Below are 22,094 nucleotides of genomic sequence, written 5' to 3'. Positions count from 1 at the left end.
GAATGGACCTGTGCAATGTTGGCGTCCATGGCAAGTTCGCTCGTCATTGGCTCATTGCCACGTCCCCCCCCCCCCCCCCCCCCAACGTCTGTTAGAGAATGTGAGATGGGGTCTACATGTGCACCAACCAATCTCTTTTAACTGTTAGATAAATCACAACATGATAGTTAAAGGGTATGTTAGTTAAAATTTATTATCAACGTATAACTGACGTAATAGGGCGTTATGCACTTTTAGTTAAACCACGTCATATAACCTTAAAGTTCTATAGCATTAACCTTTATAATATAATGTTGTAAGAAAGGGATAATCCCACTAAAGAAGATCTATACCTAAAATGTTTCGTAAATCTTCAATTGAAATATCACAATGTAATACAAGTCTTGAATTTTTAGACAATATTTCATAACCTAACAAGAGTATTTAAATAAGTTCCTTTTTTTTTAAAGGTAAACTTCATTAACACACAAGCTGTCTCAAACTGAGGCATTCAAGAACAACATTACAGATTTACAAATTTATACCAAGATGCTATAAAATTGATTATATGACATAGGAATCTTTGTGAAAGCAACTATCCATTCATCAAAATCTAATTATATCTTTTACTGTTATGTATTTAAATTCTACTCCCACTATTATCCAATCCTTTATTCTAGTTGATTTCTACACAAACTCAAATTGGTAATAGCTTGTTTCAGCAAAACGTTTTTTATTATTCCTTTTGTTTTTAAAACTTTGTTTATTCTATGAAACAACCTTTTTACCAGTTTTAGTTTGCATAGCAACGTCTTCAACAAGCTTAAACATCCTAGCTATCAAAGCAACATTCACATTCTTGATCGAAAAATCTAAATCAGAATATATATTTTCTGACCCGACGATGAGATACATTGTAATAATGTTCTCAATGTCACACAAGTTATATTTTTTCTTGTGGAATGGGCTTGTTTTTGTTTACCTTTTTTTGTAACTCTGTTTAAGCATAATGGAAAACATGAAAACATACCTGTCACCGCAGATAGTGCAGTGGAGAATCCAGTGAGGGACGAAGACATGGAGTTCGACATCTTTGTCAAGGTGATCTGGTTCCTCCTTAGGGTGCTGACTGATGATGGTGATTATGAAAACCGACTAGGGGATTCGGTTATGGAGAAGAGGTCGATTGATGTTGTGCTTATTAGGTTATGTCTAAGTGTGTAACCTTCTAACCTCTACATAATTCTCCTTATATAAGCACCCAAGAGGAAACCTAATTAATTAATAAGGGTAATATGCTCCATCAACAATTACCAACTAATTATTTAATAGGTTATTATATATTTTGATCTATATTATGTAAATGATTATAATGGCTACTAGATTAAATATTAAACATAATATATTTAATCTTACATTCTTCTCACGATCTAAACTCTCATTATTTTCACTTTCAAAAACTTTTTCAACCACTAAATGACAAATATCCTCATCACAACTATCAAAACTGTTATCCGATTTTTCAAATGACACATCGATAGTTTCTGGTAATATTTCTTTAGGTTCAACCACTAAAGGTGTTTTAATAACATCATTAATGGCTTTGCCAACACCCTCTAGAGATTTTGTATAATTACTACACATCGGATGTGGACACCTATTATACCCGATTTCCATAACCATAAATATTTTCTCCAGTTTCTTCATCTTTACCTGTTGGTTTAGGGATAATGTGGTCTAAAACATGAGATGTTGTCGCATAGCTCATTAATTTTCTATCGATCCTCTCAGACTCAATTTTAACTTCTTTCATTTTTTGTTTCAGATCAACCATTTAATCAAGATATTTATCAATTGCCCATTGTTTATCCGAAACAATTGCTTTTAAAAGTTCAATTGTTCTTTGATCCTTTTTAATTTGTTCGATAAACCGTTTTTCTGATTTTTGCAATTTACTATAAGCAATTTTAAGAGCTTGCAAATCAGTTAGCATACTTTCAGTATAACCTTAACAAGTTAATTAAAGTTTTAACATATTTTGGTTTGGTATAAAAAAAAATTCAAACCGTTGTACCGATCTTGTTAATAACACCTTTGATTTTTCAATTTTTAATAAAATCCATATAATTTCGAGATTTACCTTTATTTTTTTATAAAAAAAGGTGAAAGAAACCTAGCGATCATTGGTTGATTGCCGCAAATAGTCCCATTGAGGCTACTCGTCCAGTCCATTGTTGTGTTTCAAGGTTAAATCAAGTAGTGTTAGATTATGTTTTCATTGTAGTTATGAAATTATGTAATTTTAGATTATTTTGAGTTAAAGTTGTATTATTACATAATTACATATGAATTATATAGTTAAATATGCCGCCCAAAACAACCCGATACTTATACACTTAGGGTGAGCGGACTGAAGCTCGGTAAGTGGCGGTAAACCTCTTTACCGAGACGGTAAACCACCGCCAACCACACCTTTACCGATTTTACAAAGCTTGTTCGGTGAACCTACACCGATTCGGTGAGAAGGAGGGAGGGGGGAGATAGGTGTGTGATAGGGTCTATTCCTTCTCAATCAATCACACATTTTTTTCTTAAAAAAAAAAAAGAAAATAGTTACTTAAACCCCATTAGATAAACTACCACCAACATTTTTAAACATTAGATAACTTATTTAGATGAATTAATATGACAAACTATAATTGGGTGAATTAGGACCCCACTCCCTTCACGGCTTCACCCTTGTATTTCCACAATCAAAAAGTCACATTTTCAGTTTTTCACAACCAAAAAGAAAAAAAAAAGTCCCAACATCATCCATCCGTCCATCATCATCCACCCGTCCATATTTCTGTACCCCACTCACCAATCCAACGTATCTCGTTATCCCACGTCAGCTTCTCCTTATCACAAAACAAACAGCTCTCATTCTTCCACGTGGCACTCACGATGCGTTATTACTAATCAATCCAACGACTCTCATACTCTCACTCCAACCCCCCAAACCCTCTCCGGCGACTCATCTCCGCCGTTAATCCTTCAGATCTTGAATTCTCCGATCAGCGATGGCGGATTCGGACAACGAGTCCGGCGGACAGAACGAGTTATCGGCTCGAGAGCAGGACAGGTTCCTGCCGATAGCTAACGTGAGCCGGATAATGAAAAAGGCGTTACCGGCGAACGCGAAGATATCGAAGGAGGCGAAGGAGACGGTCCAGGAGTGTGTGTCGGAGTTCATAAGCTTCATCACCGGAGAAGCATCGGACAAGTGTCAGAGAGAGAAGCGGAAGACGATCAACGGTGACGATTTGCTGTGGGCGATGACGACGTTAGGGTTTGAAGAGTATGTGGAGCCGTTGAAGGTTTATTTGGGGAAGTACAGGGAAATGGAAGGGGAGAGGACAACCACCGTGGGTGGGAGGCAAGGGGACACTGCTGCTGGTGGTGATTCCGGTGGTGGATATAACGACGGTGGTGGTGGTGGTTATGGAGGGTTGCAGAGTGGTGGGATGGGTCGGGTCGGGTATAACCAGATGTATAATTCGGGTTCGGTTTATCACTTGGGGTTAGGGAGTCCCAAGGGTGGTGCCACTAGATAGGTGAGGTGGTCTAGTCGTTAACATGTGGAATGATTTGAGCATTTGTCTTTGTTTTAATTGTATAGTAGCTAGCCAACCATTGTATTTTATTAACCGTTATACTATATATTAACGAATCCAAATCAAACCCTAACTCACATTCATTCAAAGGTTGCAAGTTGATATTATTTTGTTTCATTCACTGCGAGTATCGTAGCGCGCTTGTCCCACGCATAACGCCTTCAATGAATTCGTTAACTCTGAGACCACCTGTAATGGGGCTATATATGGCGCCACATCTTGCCATAACGCCCCATGACGCCGGTGAACACCATTACGGCCGGCGCCATGTGTGGCCTCTCCCTCCTTGCGAAAATTTTCACGGCGTGACCCTTTCTTCCCCACTCACAAGCATATATCCCCACTACACGCTCAAGTTATATAAGATCTCATAACCCTCCTTTCTTACACAACTGTCACTTATCACATAACCCTCACTATGGGGCTCTACTACTACGTATGGCCTGATACCACAAGAATAGGCGGTTATCGTCTTTGATCCTTGGAATTCTATTGATACATTCTTGACTATTTGATATGTGATTGCTTATTACATAAATATTGTAAATCTCAAGTCATATATAAAGTGACTTTTGGTATAATTTTTTTGTATGTCAATATGGAAATAATTGGGCTCATATTTATTCTAGTTTGAACATAACAAACGCGGTTTTGTTAGATTGAATCTTGAGATATATTTGTTTGAGATCTTGGTTATGAGTGTTAAGACTAGATTCCAATAATTTAAAACCACCTAAAATTATTTCACATCACAAGGGTATTATTATGTGTGGCTGTAACAAAAATGGTGTAATAAATGTTACATATGTCCTTGAGTCGAGAAAATATAATCAAGAGTGTTATTTTAAAGGGTAAATTACTTTATGAGTCCGTGTGTTTTATGAGTTTTAACTAGTTGAGTCCAAAAGCAAAAAAGTTTAACGATCTGAGTCCCCAGAAGCATTTTCTTTAACCATTTGAGTCCAAATTACTAACACTGTTAGAATTTTTTGGTTAAGTATTGTTAAATGACCAAAATACCCTTATAATTAAAAAATAAATAACCTTATCTCCTTTACCCTTATCTCCACTTCAAACAACCAAACCCTCCCTTCATCTCCACTTCAATGTCTGTAAACTCCACCCCAAACCCCATCACCTCAAACCCTCCCTTCATTTTGGTTCTACTGCTTCATTTTGGTTTTACCGCTTCATTTTGGTGATCATACACAGTCAAAATATTTGAATAAGGGTAAGATTCTGCCAACACTTTGAATTCAGATGATTGGTTGGCTGTGAAAACCAAAGAATAATCATCTGATGAAACATTCATGAATCTAAAAATCCTTTTCTTGATGGTAGTTTCAAATTCTGGTTCTGGACCACCGTGCGTAATCTGTGTGTACAAATTCAGACTTGTATCTGATACTGAAAAAAGGGGCATTAGAATGCAGCTGCTGTGAATAAGAGAAGAGCCCGTGACCAATGTAATCAGAGATGGGTTTCTTCCAAAACATCCAGTTCTGCCAAAACATCCAGATCTTGGATGTGAGTCGGAATTCGTTAACCGGGTTTCTTCCTACATGGTTATTCCAAATTTCTAACTGTTGAAATCGGAGGAGCAACTTCACTGAAGGATCTCGTATTATCGCAGAACTCGCTTTCCGGCAACATTCCGAGTTCAATTGCAACATGTTCATCCCTTCTTTGTAAGATTCGTATGATATGTTTCATAAACTTCCTGAAGCATTGGCGAAGGTGGAGACGGTGACGACGATGCTGTCAGAGGGGTTTTCCGGCGGAGGTGGAGATGGTAACGACGATGCTGTCAGAAGGGTTTTCCAGCGACAGAGATGGGGTGGTGGTGGTGGAGATGAAGGGAGAGTTTAAGGTGGTGGAGGTGGTGGGGTTTGGGGTGGAGTTTACAGACGTTGAAGTGGAGATGAAGGGAGGGTTTGGTAGTTTGAAGTGGAGATAAGGGTAAAGAAGATAAGGTTATTTATTTTTTAATTATAAGGTTATTTTGGTCATTTAACAATACTTAACCAAAAAATTCTAACAGTGTTAGAAATTTGGACTCAAATGGTTAAAGAAAACGCTTATGTGGACTCAGGTCGTTAAACTTTTTGCTTTTGGACTCAACTAGTTAAAACACATAAAACACAGGGACTCAAAAAATAATTTACCCTATTTTAAATGTAAGACCGGATAACGGCCAACGGGTCATAGTATATTGATTTAGGTAGTTTTGTCATTTCATAAAAAGAGATAAAATTCCAGTGGGTCATAACGGATTCTAATTGAAACAGACTTTAAAAAATGGGTATCAAATGACTAAAGTTAACGGTTATAATACAACCACACACATTGTTATTTTAAGAACAACTAGCTTTAAAGAAGTTGGCCGCGTTGCGGCGAATTTCTTTTGTTATCTGTGTTTACATGTGTTTTGAAATCACTACGATCATGTTGCGAACAGAACTGCTGGCAAGAATAAAAGGAAAATGTTTAAAAAAAACACTAAAAGATAACCGAAAGAAAATCAACAAAAAAGTTGTATGGTAACGATGTTTTCGTATGAACCACATGGTCAGAGATGAGCAAATTGTTCTGGGTACCGGTACCAAATTTGCCAAACCGAAAGATCTTAAGTACCAATTCGGTACCGACTTTTGGCGTTCCTGGTACCGGTTCACAACCGTTTTTTACTTTCATATACCGGTACCGTAACCGGTGTTCTGTATCTGTTGGCACCGAGCTCATCCCTACCCCTGAAACTAAAAAAAGAAAAAAATAAAAGTTGAATAAAATCAACAAAAAAAATTGTACGATACCGTTGTTCGTACGGTAACCGTGATCAGGGATGAGCAAATGGTACCGGGTAGCAGCACTGAATTTCTCGAACTAAAAGATTTCCAATATCAATTCGGCACCAACTTTTGGCGTTTTTTGTATTAGTGCCGGTTTTTACCTTCATGTACTGATACCGAACAGGACCGTCCCGGTATTTTCGATACAGGTACTGGTTCGATACCGATTGACACCAAGCTTATCCCAACCCCTGATATTTAAAGTTTAAAAGTAAAGAAAAAAATTGTTATCATAATATTAAAATAATAAAAGTATTAAAAAACTATATATTATTATAATATTAGAATTACTATTCATTTCAATTTGTTTAGTAACATATAGTAATTTATAGCAATACTTAGATGAATCAGTGTTATCTATGGAACACAAGTAATTAGGGAATTAAGGTAATTTTTTTTGCAGGATTTTTCACCTACAAACCAACCCTACTGTAGAGAAATGTATTCGATCGCATGCCTAACAGGAGATTCGCCAGTATAATATATTGCATCACTTTACGGTGGAGCCGAGCACAGGTAATCCAGTGCCTATGCCACATTGAATGAACAATAGACTAAAAACACAATAAAGAATATTCTAAAACACAATGAACAACATATTAAAACACAGTGGACAACATGTTATAACATAATAGATAGCAGAGTAAACACAATGACTAAAACCTATAAAACAATGTATAGAAAACTCACCCAGTTGAAAAACACAATAATTAAAACCAATAACATAATGTATAGAAAACTCAGATATAACATTATCTTCATTGTGTTATATGTTATAATAAAAACGCAATAAACATAATCAAAATTAACGTTGTGTGACAAGTTTTGATAATAACACAATGTATAGAAACTATAGCAAAAACGTAATGACCAAAACCCAGCTGAAAGACACAATGACCAGATCTTTAACACAAGGCAAAAAAAAATAATAAATAAATAAATAAAAACCCAATACAAAAAGAAATTTATTTTTATATAGCAATATCTTACTCATATTAAAAATAAAAAAAAACGCTTCTTATTAAGGAAATATTTAAAAAAGAAATGTCCTATGAAAAAGTTATGAACATGTTAAATTGATAGGAACAATTGAACTAAAATCTTTCTTACCCTCTTATTAATTTTACGCTTTTTATTTGATCCTAATCCATGTCTTACATGTTTCAATATTTTGGTTAGGATGGAGGGTGTGATATAAAGCCCATAGGGGCTTTATCACGTCACCTCACCGCCACATCACACATGGGGCTTTAAAGTCTCTTCTTCTAACTTGCAGGGTGTGGTATAAAATAGGGGTGAGCAAAAGGCAAAACCTGACCCTACCCGACTATTACCCGACCCGAGAACCGATCAAACATAAAATACATAACCGATTCACTACCCTATTTATTGGGTCGGTTCCGGGTTCTTATGTAATCGGGTTTGTCGGGTACTAAATATAAGAACCGACTCAGCATATTTCATTTTCTGCATGTTTTGTTATGAACTTGGGAAGGCTATTGTACATTCACAAACCATCCGATGAAGAAGAAACACTATATTCTCCTTGGTTTTGGCCTTATACACATTTCAATCCATGTTTCTATTTCAATCCATTGATTGTAGTGAGTTATTTCTTGGTTAATTTTCATTCAAATGTTTTTGATAGTAATGCCTAATTTGAACTAATTTGATCATGCAAGTATAATATGTTTGCTATATATTAAGTAGTTCTGTAATAATTGATATGAATTTGAAGGTATATCATGCTTGATGGGGTGTTTATGCTCCAGTCTAATGTCTATTATACCTTCTTGTATTTACGTTGGCTCCAAAAAGTTAACTGTTATACCTTCTTGTTATTCGCTTTGACTCCGCAAAGTCAAGTGTTATACCTTCTTGTTATTCGCTTTGAATGTTATACCTTCTTGCATTCGTTTTGACCCTGAAAACAACAATAAAACGACACCGAATAAAAAAATAATGATACATATCAGATCACGTACCTCGTCAATGAATCACAGTACTAACCAAGAAGTTGACTGCAAATTCAATACAGATGGTTTCTTTCTCTATATGTATGTATCTGTGGGAACATCACGCAGTCGTTGTATGTTTTATATATTTTAGGGATTCAAGCCCAACCGCTACTGGGCTACCAGTCTTTTTTAAGTTGCATATTAGTTTGGTCCATAGGTCAAAGTCGGAATTCACCATGAAAAGAACCGAGAACAGACCCGGCCCGATTTTAAATGAAAAACTAGAACCGATCTAATACCTAGGTGCTTGGGTTCGGGCCGGGTTGGGTATATTTTCGGTTCAATTCTCGGTTATTTTTTATCCGGACCTAAACTTGCTCACCCCTAGTATAAAGCCCCCCTCTAAACTATAGCGGCGCTTCCTTTAAACCATTCTCACATCGATCAACTCAAAATGTGCTCGTTAACGTGTTGGGGGAAGGACGATGGCGCCCCTCAGGGGCGCTATAGTTGCTGAGTTGGCGGGATAGCATTAAGCCACACCCCAACCTTACGATGAACTCCAATTTAAAGTGTTAATGCATTCAACTTTTTCGTACAACTAGTATAAAACCCGCGCGCGTTGCGGCGCGCTAAACGCGAATCATCTATAAACCTTGTTAGGTATAAATACACGTTAGTTACCAACAGAATGCTTTGGTGATTGTCACCAAACACCCAAAATAACAATCTAACTTTGCTAATTTCATACATTTATCTTCAAAAACAAATATAATCATATAATGATAATTCTCATACACCAATAAAAGAGTAACATGCCACTCATTGAGACCCTATACCCACTGGGATTTGTTTTCTCGAAGGCCACTGCAATCCCATCACCAGCCTTCAGTGGGGAAATGTAACAATATCTAACCAGCCTACAAAAACAGTCCGGTAACCACCCTCTCTAGGTAACGATTACTGACCGAAATTCTTTGTGGCGGTCTTCGGCTCAGAAAACGTTCACGTCTTCAACTTTGGTATCATTAGTCCACGTGTTGAGCACTACATACCTCTGCCAATGAAGCTTTTATTTTTGTTGCCAATGCTTTGCCCAAGTTTTTTAATATAAGGACTCATACGCTCTGCTTTTATGAATGACTTAACATTAATAAATGAATTACAAAGAAAGATTCAGTAAATATAACTGAAAATAAAGGAACATACTTGCATCATTGTTCAAAAACAATAACCTTGCTTTCTCAATATACATTGATTTTCCAACACATTTCCGGTTAGTAGCGCTCCGCACACTCTGAAATCACCAACCTAACACAAACTCAAGCCTAGCCGGAACCTTAGTCATTATGGTCGATCCTTTGAAAAATTAAGAATACATTTATATTACCTTCTTTGATGCATTGTTTGGCCCGTTCAGATAGGCTATGTTGTTGTTCATCTAATGTAAAATCCAAAGCTTGCATACCACAAAACACTTCTAATAATTTAACTTTGGGGATTGAACCGCAGATTCACAACAACAGGGGCACAAAAGTCCAACTGAAACTCCAAAAAACATGAATAAATCAACTAAAATACAGAACACATGCATAATGATCATTAATTAATCAATCATCAAAAGGAAAGCCGATTACTCCAAACACATAAAAAATACCTGGATCCGAACAATCCCAACACGTGGTTCAGACACACCTCTTCCTTAGTACCCTCGCTGCTTCATGACGGGTGAACCGTTTCATCGCTAGCAGCTAGCTACTGCTACCGCCTGAAATTTCCCCAAAAACCTCAACATCATCCAGAATTGATCTAGACAACCTCGTGCAATTAAGATAATACAAAATAGGGTTTCAGTAAACTATCGAAAACACGAATTAGGGTTTCCGTATACTTGCAAATATTCTTAAATTCAACATGAAGTTCCATCAAAAACTAAATTTGTTGATATAAGAAGTTATCAATTTGAATAATAGTACAATATCTAGATACAATGTATACCCAAAGACATGAATTTATGAACATACAATTCAATAAAAAAAGGAGCAGAGTACATGATCCCTAAAGCAACACAAGTCATGACTTTACCTCTCTTATACCAAGATACCTTTGATTTAATCTCACCCATCATTGACATGCACTTGAAATAGCATGTGGCCGCCGTGGGTGGCCAACTCCCTCACCGTCACTCTCTCACTGAACCGCCGCATGTAACGGGTCACCGCCGAAAGATTTCCCTATCCCGTAGTCTTATGGCCCGATCTAACAACCGCGAGGAGCACGACTTAGCCGGCATCTCCACCGGATTATCCCAATTAACCCACTGACCGCCTTGGAGAAGCCACAACCGGCGATAACTTGACAGATCGGGACTCTAGAACCCGCCGCCGTCATCTCAGACGCCTGGTAACCACCACCGTTTCTCTTTCTCTCTCTAACGCTCTCTCTCTCTCTCTGCTAGACGGTCGGCCGGAGAAAATGGCCGCCAACCGTCACTCTCTCAACTCTTTCATCTTTCTCTCACGTGTCTCTCCCGTTTCTCTCTCTTTCCCTATATATCTGTGTTTTTGAACAACCCAGCACCGCCCTATCTCTTTCATCTTTCTCTCACGTTTGTCACCTTCCATCTTATTTTAATATGCAAATTACCAAAGTGTCCCTAATCTTATTTACTATTCATTTCGTTTGTTTTTTAATATATGTATAATTATGCATAATTTATTCAAAATTTAATAAAGCTCAATTGAATGATACGCAACCGACCTACAACCTAGATGTGATGCACTAGTTAGTGATCAAGCGACCGGCCATGATAAGGAAAAGAGGTTAATGAAAAGTTGTTTTCACAATTTGATGATATTTTTCATTACACGACCCACTACTAATATATCGTGTAGCAATTAAGTGTGTTGGTTTTTATAAGAAAAGATATTTAGCTGTGCTATTCATAACATTTAGTTGCATTCTTCATAATTCATTTTTTAGAGTATTAATGAATTGCAATTTAAATGTAGATTAGGGTTTTATCTTTGGTAGATTAGGATTTGCAATTTAAAAGGGGTTGCGACGCAGGTTATTGTCCGTCTACCTTCTTTTTTTATATAACTTGGCAAGTATGAATGAAAAATATGTGTTTGATTAAAAAAAATCATTTAAATGTAGTGTTAGGTAAAACAACAAATATATATTTAATGTTTTAAAATCTTTAAAATATGTTGAAAGTTTTGGGTATGTGAGTGAAAATCTAAAAAATATGGTAAATACTTTGTCCCACGTTAGTGTGGGTACAAAGTTATTGGTTGTTTATAAGTTAAAGGCTTTACTACTCTATTATAGTTTTATGACATGTTTTACAACAACTCCTACCCGCACGCAGGGGGGGTGCAAAATTCAGTTTCTGAACTGGAATTTGATTGAACTCGTACGTGCCCGCACGTCCCGCGGACACGATAGCAGCTCCGAAACCCGGGCCCACGTGAGGCATCATTATTTTTTAGTTTTAAGCTGATACACTAATGACCATTATTCAGTAATTATTTGTTTTAATTTGCTGCAATAATGGCCATTACTTCGAACCGGCGTACCCTGTGAACAGACCACGAATCTGTTTAAGATAATTGTGTCAAAGACAAGCCCTGTTAATGTTTTCTTTTTGCTTTCTTTGTTTTCTGTTTCAGATTATCTTTCGTGTTATCACTAGCTCAACACTAACAAAATATATATGTTATTATCTTTTGAATACAGTATTAGTACTAAGAAAAATATGTTTTAGCGCAAGTTCTTGGTTGTTTATTAAAATGAAGTGGATAATACAAAGTATAAACTACACTCTTATACTTTGATTATGTAACACAGCAGTTTGTCAACATCTAGACCTCGGCTCCAAAAATAGATTCGTTTAACAAACGAGCTTAACCCCTAACTTCATATATTGAACTCAGCTACATTTGTGAGTCTAAATATCCATCCGATTTAAATAAATATTATTATTTTTATTTGATATAGCCATTAACTGTAGTGTCAGGTCTTGTACGAAGATGACAAATACCACGATGAAGAAGAGGACATGCCTAAAACTTTATAAAAATTAACGTGTTGTATAAAAAAGTAAGAGAGATTGGAAAGATTTGGGATAACATGGAGGAATAAATGGTATATATTTATAAAGTAGGAAAAATATATATATTTTTATAAAACTAGCCGTTTCTAATGGCTATAAAACTTGGAAAGCAGCCCGGCATGAACGTCTTAGGAAAGACGATAAGGACATGGACGGGCAATGGAAAGCGGTATGCTGAGACGTCATCGACCCTCGCCGTCCGTAGACTAGACCCCTCTCCACACCGAGTAGTCAAACAAAAAGGTAATATTTACACTAACAAAAAGAAAAACAAAAAGTTACTATCATCATCATGATCATCATCCATCCGTCCATATTTGTCCACCCCACTCCCAAATCTAACGCCTCTGAATCTCCCACGTCAGCTTCTCCTTATCACAAAACAGAAAGCTCTCATTCTTCCACGTGGCACTCACGATGCGTTATTACTAATCAATCCAACGACCCTCATCCTCTCACTCCAACCCCCCAAACCCTCTCCGGCGACTCATCTCCGCCGTTAATCCTTCAAAACGAGTTCATAAGTTTGAGATCAGCGATGGCGGATTCGGACAACGAGTCCGGCGGACAGAACGAGTTATCTGCTCGAGAACAGGACAGGTTCCTGCCGATAGCTAACGTGAGCCGGATAATGAAAAAGGCGTTACCGGCGAACGCGAAGATATCGAAGGAGGCGAAGGAGACGGTGCAGGAGTGCGTATCGGAGTTCATAAGCTTCATCACCGGAGAAGCATCGGACAAGTGTCAGAGAGAGAAGCGGAAGACGATCAACGGTGACGATCTGCTGTGGGCGATGACGACGTTAGGGTTTGAAGAGTATGTGGAGCCGTTGAAGGTTTATCTGGGGAAGTATAGAGAAATGGAAGGGGAGAGGACAACCACGGTGGGGGGGAGGCAAGGGGAAACTGCTGCTGGTGGTGATTCCGGTGGTGGATATAACGACGGTGGTGGTGGTGGTTATGGAGGGTTGCAGAGTGGTGGGATGGGTCGGGTCGGGTATAACCAGATGTATAATTCGGGTTCGGTTTATCACTTGGGGTTAGGGAGTCCCAAGGGTGGAGGTGGTTCTGCCACTAGATAGGTGGTGTGCTCTTTAACATGTTTTACTAAAAAATCTTTTTCCTTTATATTTTTTTAGTAGTTTCGAATGTATAGGGATTAACATGTGGAATGTTTGATATGATTTCAGAATTATTATTGTTTCAATTTCAATTGTACAGTAGCAGCCATTGTATTTTATTAGGCACATTCTATACACACCCCCCCTCCTTCCTGATTACACCCCCCCTTATGAGAGGAAAACTGTCGGTCCCACGCAAGCCCCACCTGTAAGTATGTGAGAGGAGGGGGGTGAAAAAAGTAAATAGGGGGGTGTAGAAAGTAGCACCCTTTTATTAGCTGTTATATATAGTATATATTAATCAACTAGTTTAAGTATTCGTGTATTACACGGGTACGGACGGCCATACAATAATGATTTAAGTAGTCCTCAACAACACCAAACTTCTTGAAGTTCATGTACAATAGAAAGACCTTATTACTTAAGAAGAAGCTTCACTACGAGGCTATTGGATGTGAAGGATGATAGTCACTTAGGGATAATCCGCTATATAGGCAACCACGTCATCAGGTTATGGGGATGAGCCCCAAGGGATGGGTCTAGGGTGTGAGTGATGAGCTGTTTATATATACAAGATGTATGTATATATATGTGTGTTGGATAAAGAATGAAAGAGGAACGTCTTCCCTGTCAGTTAAGCGACATTGACGACGAGATGGGACCCAAGGGGGCGGTGTGGACGGGTGTTGGGGATGTCCCCTATACCGTCCATCCTAAAAAAATCATCTGGCTTCATTTTATGTCCACACACAAAAACAATGCAAACATCTACTCTTTTAATTTTTTACTATTCATGGACTATGATCTAAGAATTGTCAAACTTGTATGTAGACCAAGTGGATAGAAGCAAGTGGGCTATAGAAAAGGGCTGGACTTAAAATGACCATAATTTTTTTTATCTGGCATAACAGGTTGGATGTTGTGACAAATCCCATACACGGTTTGCTTCAAATTTAGAATTTTTGGGCTTGATGTAACAATTTCCTTATTTAGAAATTATGAACTTTTCTCATATGCTTTATATTTTATGCTTCAGCTCTACATCAAATATATTTGCTTTTGTAGTGACATGCACACAACTAGAGGTGTTAAATGAGTTGTGTTCGCAGATTAGTGGGTATAACCCGACATATGAACCAAATACGACACAAATACTCACTGGTTAACATGAACATGACTGACCAGGGCTGACTCAAGCTTTTTAAAGGCCCAAAGCGGATGATAAAAATTTGGGCCCTTTTTATTAAAAAAAAATGCTTTTAAGCCTTAAATGTGGAAAAAAAGGAGATGAATACTACTAGTAAATAAAACCTTGTAATCTCATGTATACGTCTCTATAGTAGAAATCTACCTATAGTTGGTGTGATTGTGTAGCAAAGGCTTCTAAACACACGAACTTCTCGAAGCAATTCCCAGAGCATATATGAAGATCAGAATTAAGATTTAAGTTTTCCAGAAGTTTTTCATAAGATATTTTGACTTAGCAACGACATATTCAACAAGATCCATGCTCCCACTTGGTTCCATACACAAAGTTGAACCAAAGCACACCAAATTTCTATTAGAGTTAATTACACAAATGGGTCATGTGGTTTATATATAATTTCGCCTTTGGGTACTAACTTTTTATTTTAACAGATTTAGGTTCTATGGTTTCAATTTTGTAACACCTTTGAGTACTAACACAAAAATTAGTTAATTAATGACTAAAATACCCTTGCATTTTTTTAAGTTTATCAATGTAACACATTTGGGTACTAACACCTAATTTTATTTAAGTTTAAATCAATTTTACAAAATCTATTTATTTTTTTTATTTTCATCTTTTTATTATATCTCTTAATTAACATAAGTCTATTTATTTTTTTTATTTTCATATTTTTATTAAATTTCTTATTTAACATAAAATCTACTTGTTACACCAGTATTTTTTTTAAATAGATTTTTAAATAAAATCTACTAGCTAAATAGTTTTATGTAAATTAAATTTCTTACTAGTTTAAAATAATGTAAACCTTACTCGTTTTGAATTTTGGATATATATGATTGATAATAATAATAAATATCTTTCATGTAAAAAAAATTAAGCCATTTTTAACTCGTTTTTTGTTCATTTACATTTTACTATTTTAGAAAGATATTTAATTTACATAAAATCTACTAGTTGCACAAGTAAAATCTATTAGCTATATAGTTTTATGTAAATTAAAAATCTATTTTACAAAAAAAAAAAAAAAAAAACGAGTTAAAAAGAGGCTTAAATTTTTTTAGTTTTATCTAAAATACCTAGCTATATAGTTTTATCTAAAATACCTAGCTATATAGTTTTATGTAAATTAAATATTTTCTAAAATAGTAAAATGTAAATGAACAAAAAAACGAGTTAAAAAAAAACTTAATTTTTTTACACGAAAGATATTTATTATTATCAATCATTTCAATCCAAAATTGAAAACGAAAATTTAATTTACATAAAACTATATAACTAGTAGATTTTATTTAAAAAATCTATTTAAAAAAATACTGGTGTAACAAGTAGATTTTATGTTAAATAAGAAATTTAATAAAAATATGAAAATAAAAAAAATAAATAGAGTTTATGTTAATTAAGAGATATAATAAAATAATGAAAATAAAAAAATAAATAGATTTTGTAAAATTGATTTAAACTTAAATAAAATTAGGTGTTAGTACCCAAATGTGTTACATTGATAAACTTAAAAAATGCAAGGGTATTTTAGTCATTAATTAACTAATTTTGGTGTTAGTACCCAAAGGTGTTACAAAATTGAAACCATAGAACCTAAACCTGTTAAAAAAATAAGTTAGTACCCAAAGGCGAAATTATGTATAAACCACAGGACCCATTTGTGTAATTAACTCTTTCTATTATTATACTCGCAATGAAATACATGGTTCTAAACCTAAAAACCTATAAATTAATTTCTAAAACCATTTTCGCATTGAGCTTTCTAAGCAATCAAGAGTCCTATATTTGATCAATTGATATACACCTAATTTAATGATCCATTTGAGCCCAAAGAAAAACTGCTAGCATATGGATCTATTTGAGCTTTTCTTAAAGTTGGGCCGTATAACATTATCTTGACATTTAAATAATGTAGATTGTACTTTACTTGTAGTGTAGCAATTTTTTTTAATATTTTCATCAATATCCCTTCTGTTATTTAATGTGATTCGAGCGACTTTTTTTTTTTTTTTTTTGCAATTGCTTTTTAAGAGAAAATAACGAGCGATTACATTTCCAACCCTTTTGATACATTCAAAGTTGTTTGAAAAATCAGCTGTAGTCGGATCTTATGGTATGTTAATACGATTGAACCCACATTTTACCGCAGTTTTGTATTTCTTAATCGTAGTAGCATTTTATGGACTGTTTCAAGTCGAACTTTTCAATTAATTATAGACTTTTAGTAAATATACACACGACACAAATTGTATACCCATATGATTTCATGAAGGTTAATTCTATTTACTATTCATTTTAATTTAATATTGATTATAAAATAAGGATGTTACCTAAAAAATGAAATTAAATAAATAAATAAATAACTCATTAAATCACAAAAATATTAATTTAGTTTTTTCATGTAAAATATGTATGAATTTATGAGATGACATCACATTTCACATTTTTTTTTAACAGAAAAGATTACATAAACACCCCTACTAAATTACATCACATTCCACATGATGAGATATGAATGTGGTATCAATATAATTTTCAATATAGCCAAGAATTTTTTCAATTATATATATAATAATTACATAATAACATAGTTAATGTTTTTTTAAACAACTAAGAGCTTAATTTAACTGAAAGGTTAAACTAAGCACTTATAATATAATCCTATCAACCGAAGCGAGCTAACCATAACGAGGATGTCATAGACCACACCTACAATAACCATCCGACCAATCAACCATGCAGCAAATGAAAATGAGACATGGTTATGTGGTTATCGTGGTTCTTATGCTTCTCTACTACATATGTTGAATACATCTAGCAAAATCAGTTTGGGGGTTGGTTTGGATACATCTTCGTCACAGGTACAAAGTACACTTCTTGTATACCAATTCAAATCTGAACCGACGGTTGCGGAGAATAGGTGCAACGGGGAATCATGGGAATAACGAGAGGGTACGTTATGTTATTTATTCATTAAAAAAGAGTTTCAAGTACCACATGTTTTCAATCTAAGATGTTACGCAACGTTTTTTTATATATATAGGTGGAACATGCACCAACCTGCAACAAAAAAAAATGTTAAAGAAAATATGTATTTATTTGTAGACTTAAAACGTATTTTGTTAAATAATATTCGTGAAATAACGAAATTAAAAAACTAAGTAATTACACAAATAAAAATATTAAAAGAACTTTATAGCTTACATAAACAGCCTTAAGGTGTAAAAAGACCATAATACCCTTGCACTTAATTGGAAAAAAGTAAAAGAGTTTGTGTTAGGGGCCAAAACTGTTATAAAATGTAATCTTATAGTCTGATATGTTACAAAATTCATTTTTGAACTAAAGAGGTTAAACCAGTTAAACAACATGGACCAAAATAGTAATTTACTCTTATATTTATTATATTAATTTCTTTAGGTTGAGTTATACCCAACTCAAATTGAAATAAATACAAAACACAACTTGATTGCAAGATTTAATTCACATATAATTGTTTTAGTTGGAAAACATGCCTCAAATTTGACATTTTATGGGTACAATCTTATTGATCACAGTTGTAATTGGCATCTTTATACGGCTAACCATGGTAGCATAAGTCCACCGACACCCCATGTGTATATTTAAAACTTTCAAATTTGACCCTCAACTAATATGTATATTTAAAAACGGAAGTGTATCCCATTTTTATCATTAGACCACTAAATATCTTTTTACTATTTTAACAAGGAACGAGCGGTTCTTTAGTAACGTATACAAGCTGATAATTTGGTACTTGAGAACCTAAGGTTCTAGCAAGTCATTTAAAAAGACGGGTTTAAGTATTATTTTCGTATCATTATGATTTTTATGGAAGGCAAGGTACGGGTGGGTCTTTAGTAACGTATATAAGGAAACCAGAGAAAATAGTAGAGAATATCAAGACAAACTCTTTTATCAGAATAAAAATAATTTTACTTTCTACACCATTTTTAAGTGACCATTTTTAGTATTATTATCTTCTTTTTTGTTAATTTAATTTACCTTTTTTTTTGTGTTATAGCTTTCCATGTATAAGGTTTTATATAATTGAGAATGTGTTGCAATATAATAAACCGGAATGTATTTAATATAAAATATATGTTGTGTACAATTTAACTTTTTAAAAAATTATAAAAAAACACATTTCAAACGATGCATTTAAAATTACATAGAACATTACACACACATGATTTAGAAGATGGAAATATAAAATAAAATTACAACTTATATAAAAAACACTAAAAAGGTTAAGAAGGTTACATTAAGAAGTGTAGACCATAAATTTATGTTTGTAAATAAAAAAACCCCTTAGAAAAGATAATGAAGAAGCCATCTCTCGTTCATGAGTTATGGAAACTATCGGTTGTGTATTGTAAATGTGCTATTAAATATTGAATCATTGTGTGATTGATATAAGTGAAGGGACGTGTTTGAAAAAAAAGAGCAAATGGAGGTGGTTTTGATATAGACAATGTGATAATGATCGAATGTTTTTTTAAGTGCAATTATTGAGTCCCATGATACTCTTTCCGGTGGATATTATTGATCTAATAGAAAATAACTAAAATTGGAGTAGTGTTGATTAATGAATGGGCGAGTCAAGTCGGCTTGAGTTTGAGTTCAGGTTTGAATTTAAATAATTCAAATCGGTCTAATTAGACTTAACTCGACTAATATCAAGTATCAACATTCTAAAATTTGAGCTTAAACTTAGCTTAATTCGCCTAATCTTAATGAGCTTGGAGTTTAAACTCGACTTAGGTATAGCCAGGGGCGGATTTATAGTCTTTTTACAGGTTCCCAGGAACCCAGTCGATTTGGAAAAAAACGTTTTTTTTGTAGTGTAAACCTTGTATGATTTGGGAAAAAACGTTTTCTTGTAGTGTAAACCTTGTATGATTTGGAAAAATGAACCCAGTGAAAAAACTGGTTGGATCCGCCACTGGATATAGCTTGAGCTTACCCAACTCAGCTCAGCTCATCTTAACAAGTTGAAGCTTACGTGGATTAAGCGATTTTATATTTCTCGAGCAATTGGATAAAATGATAACAATACAATATTAAAGAAAAAAAATACTACTGAGTTTTTTCTTTTCTAAATGTTGGGCTTTTTTGTAATGCTTACTCAACTTGTTTGACAATAAGTAAACGCGCTTCGACTCAAAACTTACATAACTCGTTTTAAAAAAAAAGTATAAAAGCTAGTTTATAGCAAGTTGTATTCAATTGAACTATTTTTAAACAATCCCAAATTGCTTGATGAGTTAAATTTTAAATCTATGTGAATGATTATAGATAACAGATTAATTATAAGTACATTTTGAAAAACAAAATATATTTTTATATGTACTGATAAGTTGGTCTAGTGGTTAATTACTTGATTTCTCTCCAATAGGTCTCAAGTTGAACTCCCACTAAAACCACTTTGAAGAACATTGATGGTGGCAATGAAGTTTAGAGGTATATCCTATGAAGGTCGCTAGTTTGAAACCGAGCCGAACCGAGTTTTACCGCAGTGGCACTTTGGGCGGGTGGGTTTCCCTTGGAACTGGTGGCTTGGTGGGTCGGGTATGCATCCAACTCTGACCGTTATTGAGGGGGTGATGCATTTGCTCGATTGAGGGCATCACAGGATACTTATCCGGCGATTTATATATATATATATAAATATATATATATATATATATATATATATATATATATATATATATATATATATAAACAAATATACTTTTTGTATAAAATGACAAAAGGCAGCTTAATTAATGTTACTTAAAAATGAAAATTATCAACCAACAGAAGGAAGAAATAAATAAAATGAAAATCATCAACCAACAGAATAAATAAATGATTAATCCTTAGGGGGCGTTTGGTTCGTGGAATGTGTAGGAATTGGAATTAGGAAGTTTTTCTTTGTAAAATTGATCTTGGTTGGGGGAGGGAGGAATTTGAAATCCTTCACTCTAATGAAATTTGTGACTATTTCAACATTCCATTCCATTCCTTCATTAGAGTAAAGGATTTCTAAGGAATGTTGAAATAGTCACAAATTTCATTAGAGTGAAGGATTTCAAATTCCTCCCTCAACCAAGATCAATTTTACAAAGAAAAACTTCCTAATTCCATTTCATTCCATTCCATAAAACAAACACCCCCTTAGTTTTTTTGTATATATACACACACTTTCAAGTTTAAACATACCCACCACCCTCCGGCCACCGGCGTATCTCCGGCGAAATGCATCCACCGGCGGCGATCTCTCTCCTCTTCCTCCTCCTCTTAACCATCACCACCACCACCAATGGTCACAACATCACCCGTATCCTCCAAAAGAACCCAGAATTCTCAACCTTCAACCACTATCTAACCCTAACCCACCTCGCCGGAGAGATCAACCGTCGGCAAACCATCACTGTCTGTGCCGTCGACAATGCCGCCATGTCCGACTTAACCGCGAAAGGCCTCTCACTCGAAACCATCAAAAATGTCCTCTCACTTCACGTCTTTGCAGACTATTATGGCGCCAAAAAGCTCCACGAGATCACCAAAGGCTCCACCTCCACCGCCACCATGTACCAAGCCACCGGCGAAGCCCCTGGCACCACCGGATTCGTTCACATCACCGACGCTAAAGGTGGTAAAGTTCGGTTCACCCCTGAAGATAATCCCTCTCAAACCGACGTCGTTTTTGTGAAATCGGTTCTTGAAATGCCCTACAACATTTCTGTCATCCAGATCAGCCAGGTAATTCAAATTGGTATAGAAAAAAGATCAAATACAAATATGTTTATCGTATAAAATGTCCAAATAACGTGGAAAACTAAAAAAACGTGATGACATTTTCGTAATTATTTTACTCGTAATTACTCTATAAAAATGATATTGTAGGGTAATTTTGATCTTGTATGGTGATTACAAGTAAAATAATTACGAAAACGCCACCGTATTTTTTTACCTTTTCACGTCATTCGTACGTTTTGTACGATAAATCTATTTATACGGGATCTTTACTCTTATGCCGTAATCATTTCATTAGTTATCATCATCTATAAATACATACGAAACACAAACCCTAATAAATAAATAACTAGTTACATCATGTCTGACTCAAACTCTTTCCCGCTTATATTGTCACCCCTTTAAATATAGCAACTTATTTGTAATGTCAATTTCATATAATCTTT

The 22,094-nt window shown here is 35.0% G+C and overlaps 3 protein-coding genes and 1 long non-coding RNA gene across 6 annotated transcripts; 3 read left to right on the top strand and 1 right to left on the bottom strand.

The window, feature by feature from the left end:
* The first annotated feature begins 2,797 nt into the window (after window positions 1–2,797).
* On the top strand, window positions 2,798–3,724 carry LOC110938110 (nuclear transcription factor Y subunit B-3). The gene has a single exon (XM_022180587.2). It carries the CDS (start codon window positions 3,042–3,044, stop codon window positions 3,573–3,575), a length of 534 nt encoding a protein of 177 aa, XP_022036279.1. The 5' UTR covers window positions 2,798–3,041; the 3' UTR covers window positions 3,576–3,724.
* Window positions 3,725–9,050: 5,326 nt separating this feature from the next.
* LOC110938111 lies at window positions 9,051–11,048 on the bottom strand. Of its 3 annotated transcripts, XR_004890909.1 has the most exons (5): window positions 10,528–11,046; window positions 10,100–10,210; window positions 9,833–9,984; window positions 9,652–9,770; window positions 9,051–9,569 (listed from the first exon to the last, which is right to left on the bottom strand). It is a non-coding gene; the product is annotated as an uncharacterized LOC110938111 (long non-coding RNA). The 3 variants fall into 3 exon arrangements; XR_002591196.2 differs by having other exon boundaries at window positions 9,652–9,984; window positions 10,100–10,260; window positions 10,528–11,048; XR_002591195.2 differs by having other exon boundaries at window positions 9,652–9,984.
* Window positions 11,049–12,522: 1,474 nt separating this feature from the next.
* LOC110938112 (nuclear transcription factor Y subunit B-3) lies at window positions 12,523–13,771 on the top strand. The gene has a single exon (XM_022180588.2). It carries the CDS (start codon window positions 12,852–12,854, stop codon window positions 13,638–13,640), a length of 789 nt encoding a protein of 262 aa, XP_022036280.1. The 5' UTR covers window positions 12,523–12,851; the 3' UTR covers window positions 13,641–13,771.
* Window positions 13,772–21,118: 7,347 nt separating this feature from the next.
* Window positions 21,119–21,822, top strand: LOC110934217 (fasciclin-like arabinogalactan protein 1). Its single transcript, XM_022177400.2, has 2 exons — window positions 21,119–21,654; window positions 21,799–21,822. The coding sequence occupies exons 1-2, from the start codon at window positions 21,148–21,150 to the stop codon at window positions 21,820–21,822; spliced, it is 531 nt and encodes a 176-aa protein (XP_022033092.1). The 5' UTR covers window positions 21,119–21,147.
* Window positions 21,823–22,094: the final 272 nt, after the last annotated feature.

Source organism: Helianthus annuus, chromosome 4 (assembly GCF_002127325.2).
Source record: "Helianthus annuus cultivar XRQ/B chromosome 4, HanXRQr2.0-SUNRISE, whole genome shotgun sequence".
Taxonomy (NCBI): domain Eukaryota; kingdom Viridiplantae; phylum Streptophyta; class Magnoliopsida; order Asterales; family Asteraceae; genus Helianthus; species Helianthus annuus.
Note: the sequence above shows the minus strand (reverse complement) of the source record. Positions and strands in the feature narration are given on the sequence as shown.

Excerpts from the sequence above, each read along its gene's own strand:
- LOC110938110 (XM_022180587.2), top strand. The coding sequence starts at position 3,042 with ATGGCGGATTCGGACAACGAGTCCGGCGGACAGAACGAGTTATCGGCT.
- LOC110938112 (XM_022180588.2), top strand. The coding sequence starts at position 12,852 with ATGATCATCATCCATCCGTCCATATTTGTCCACCCCACTCCCAAATCT.
- LOC110934217 (XM_022177400.2), top strand. The coding sequence starts at position 21,148 with ATGCATCCACCGGCGGCGATCTCTCTCCTCTTCCTCCTCCTCTTAACC. Across the intron at positions 21,655-21,798 it reads CTGTCATCCAGATCAGCCAG|GGTAATTTTGATCTTGTATG; the intron begins GTAATTCAAATT and ends ATGATATTGTAG.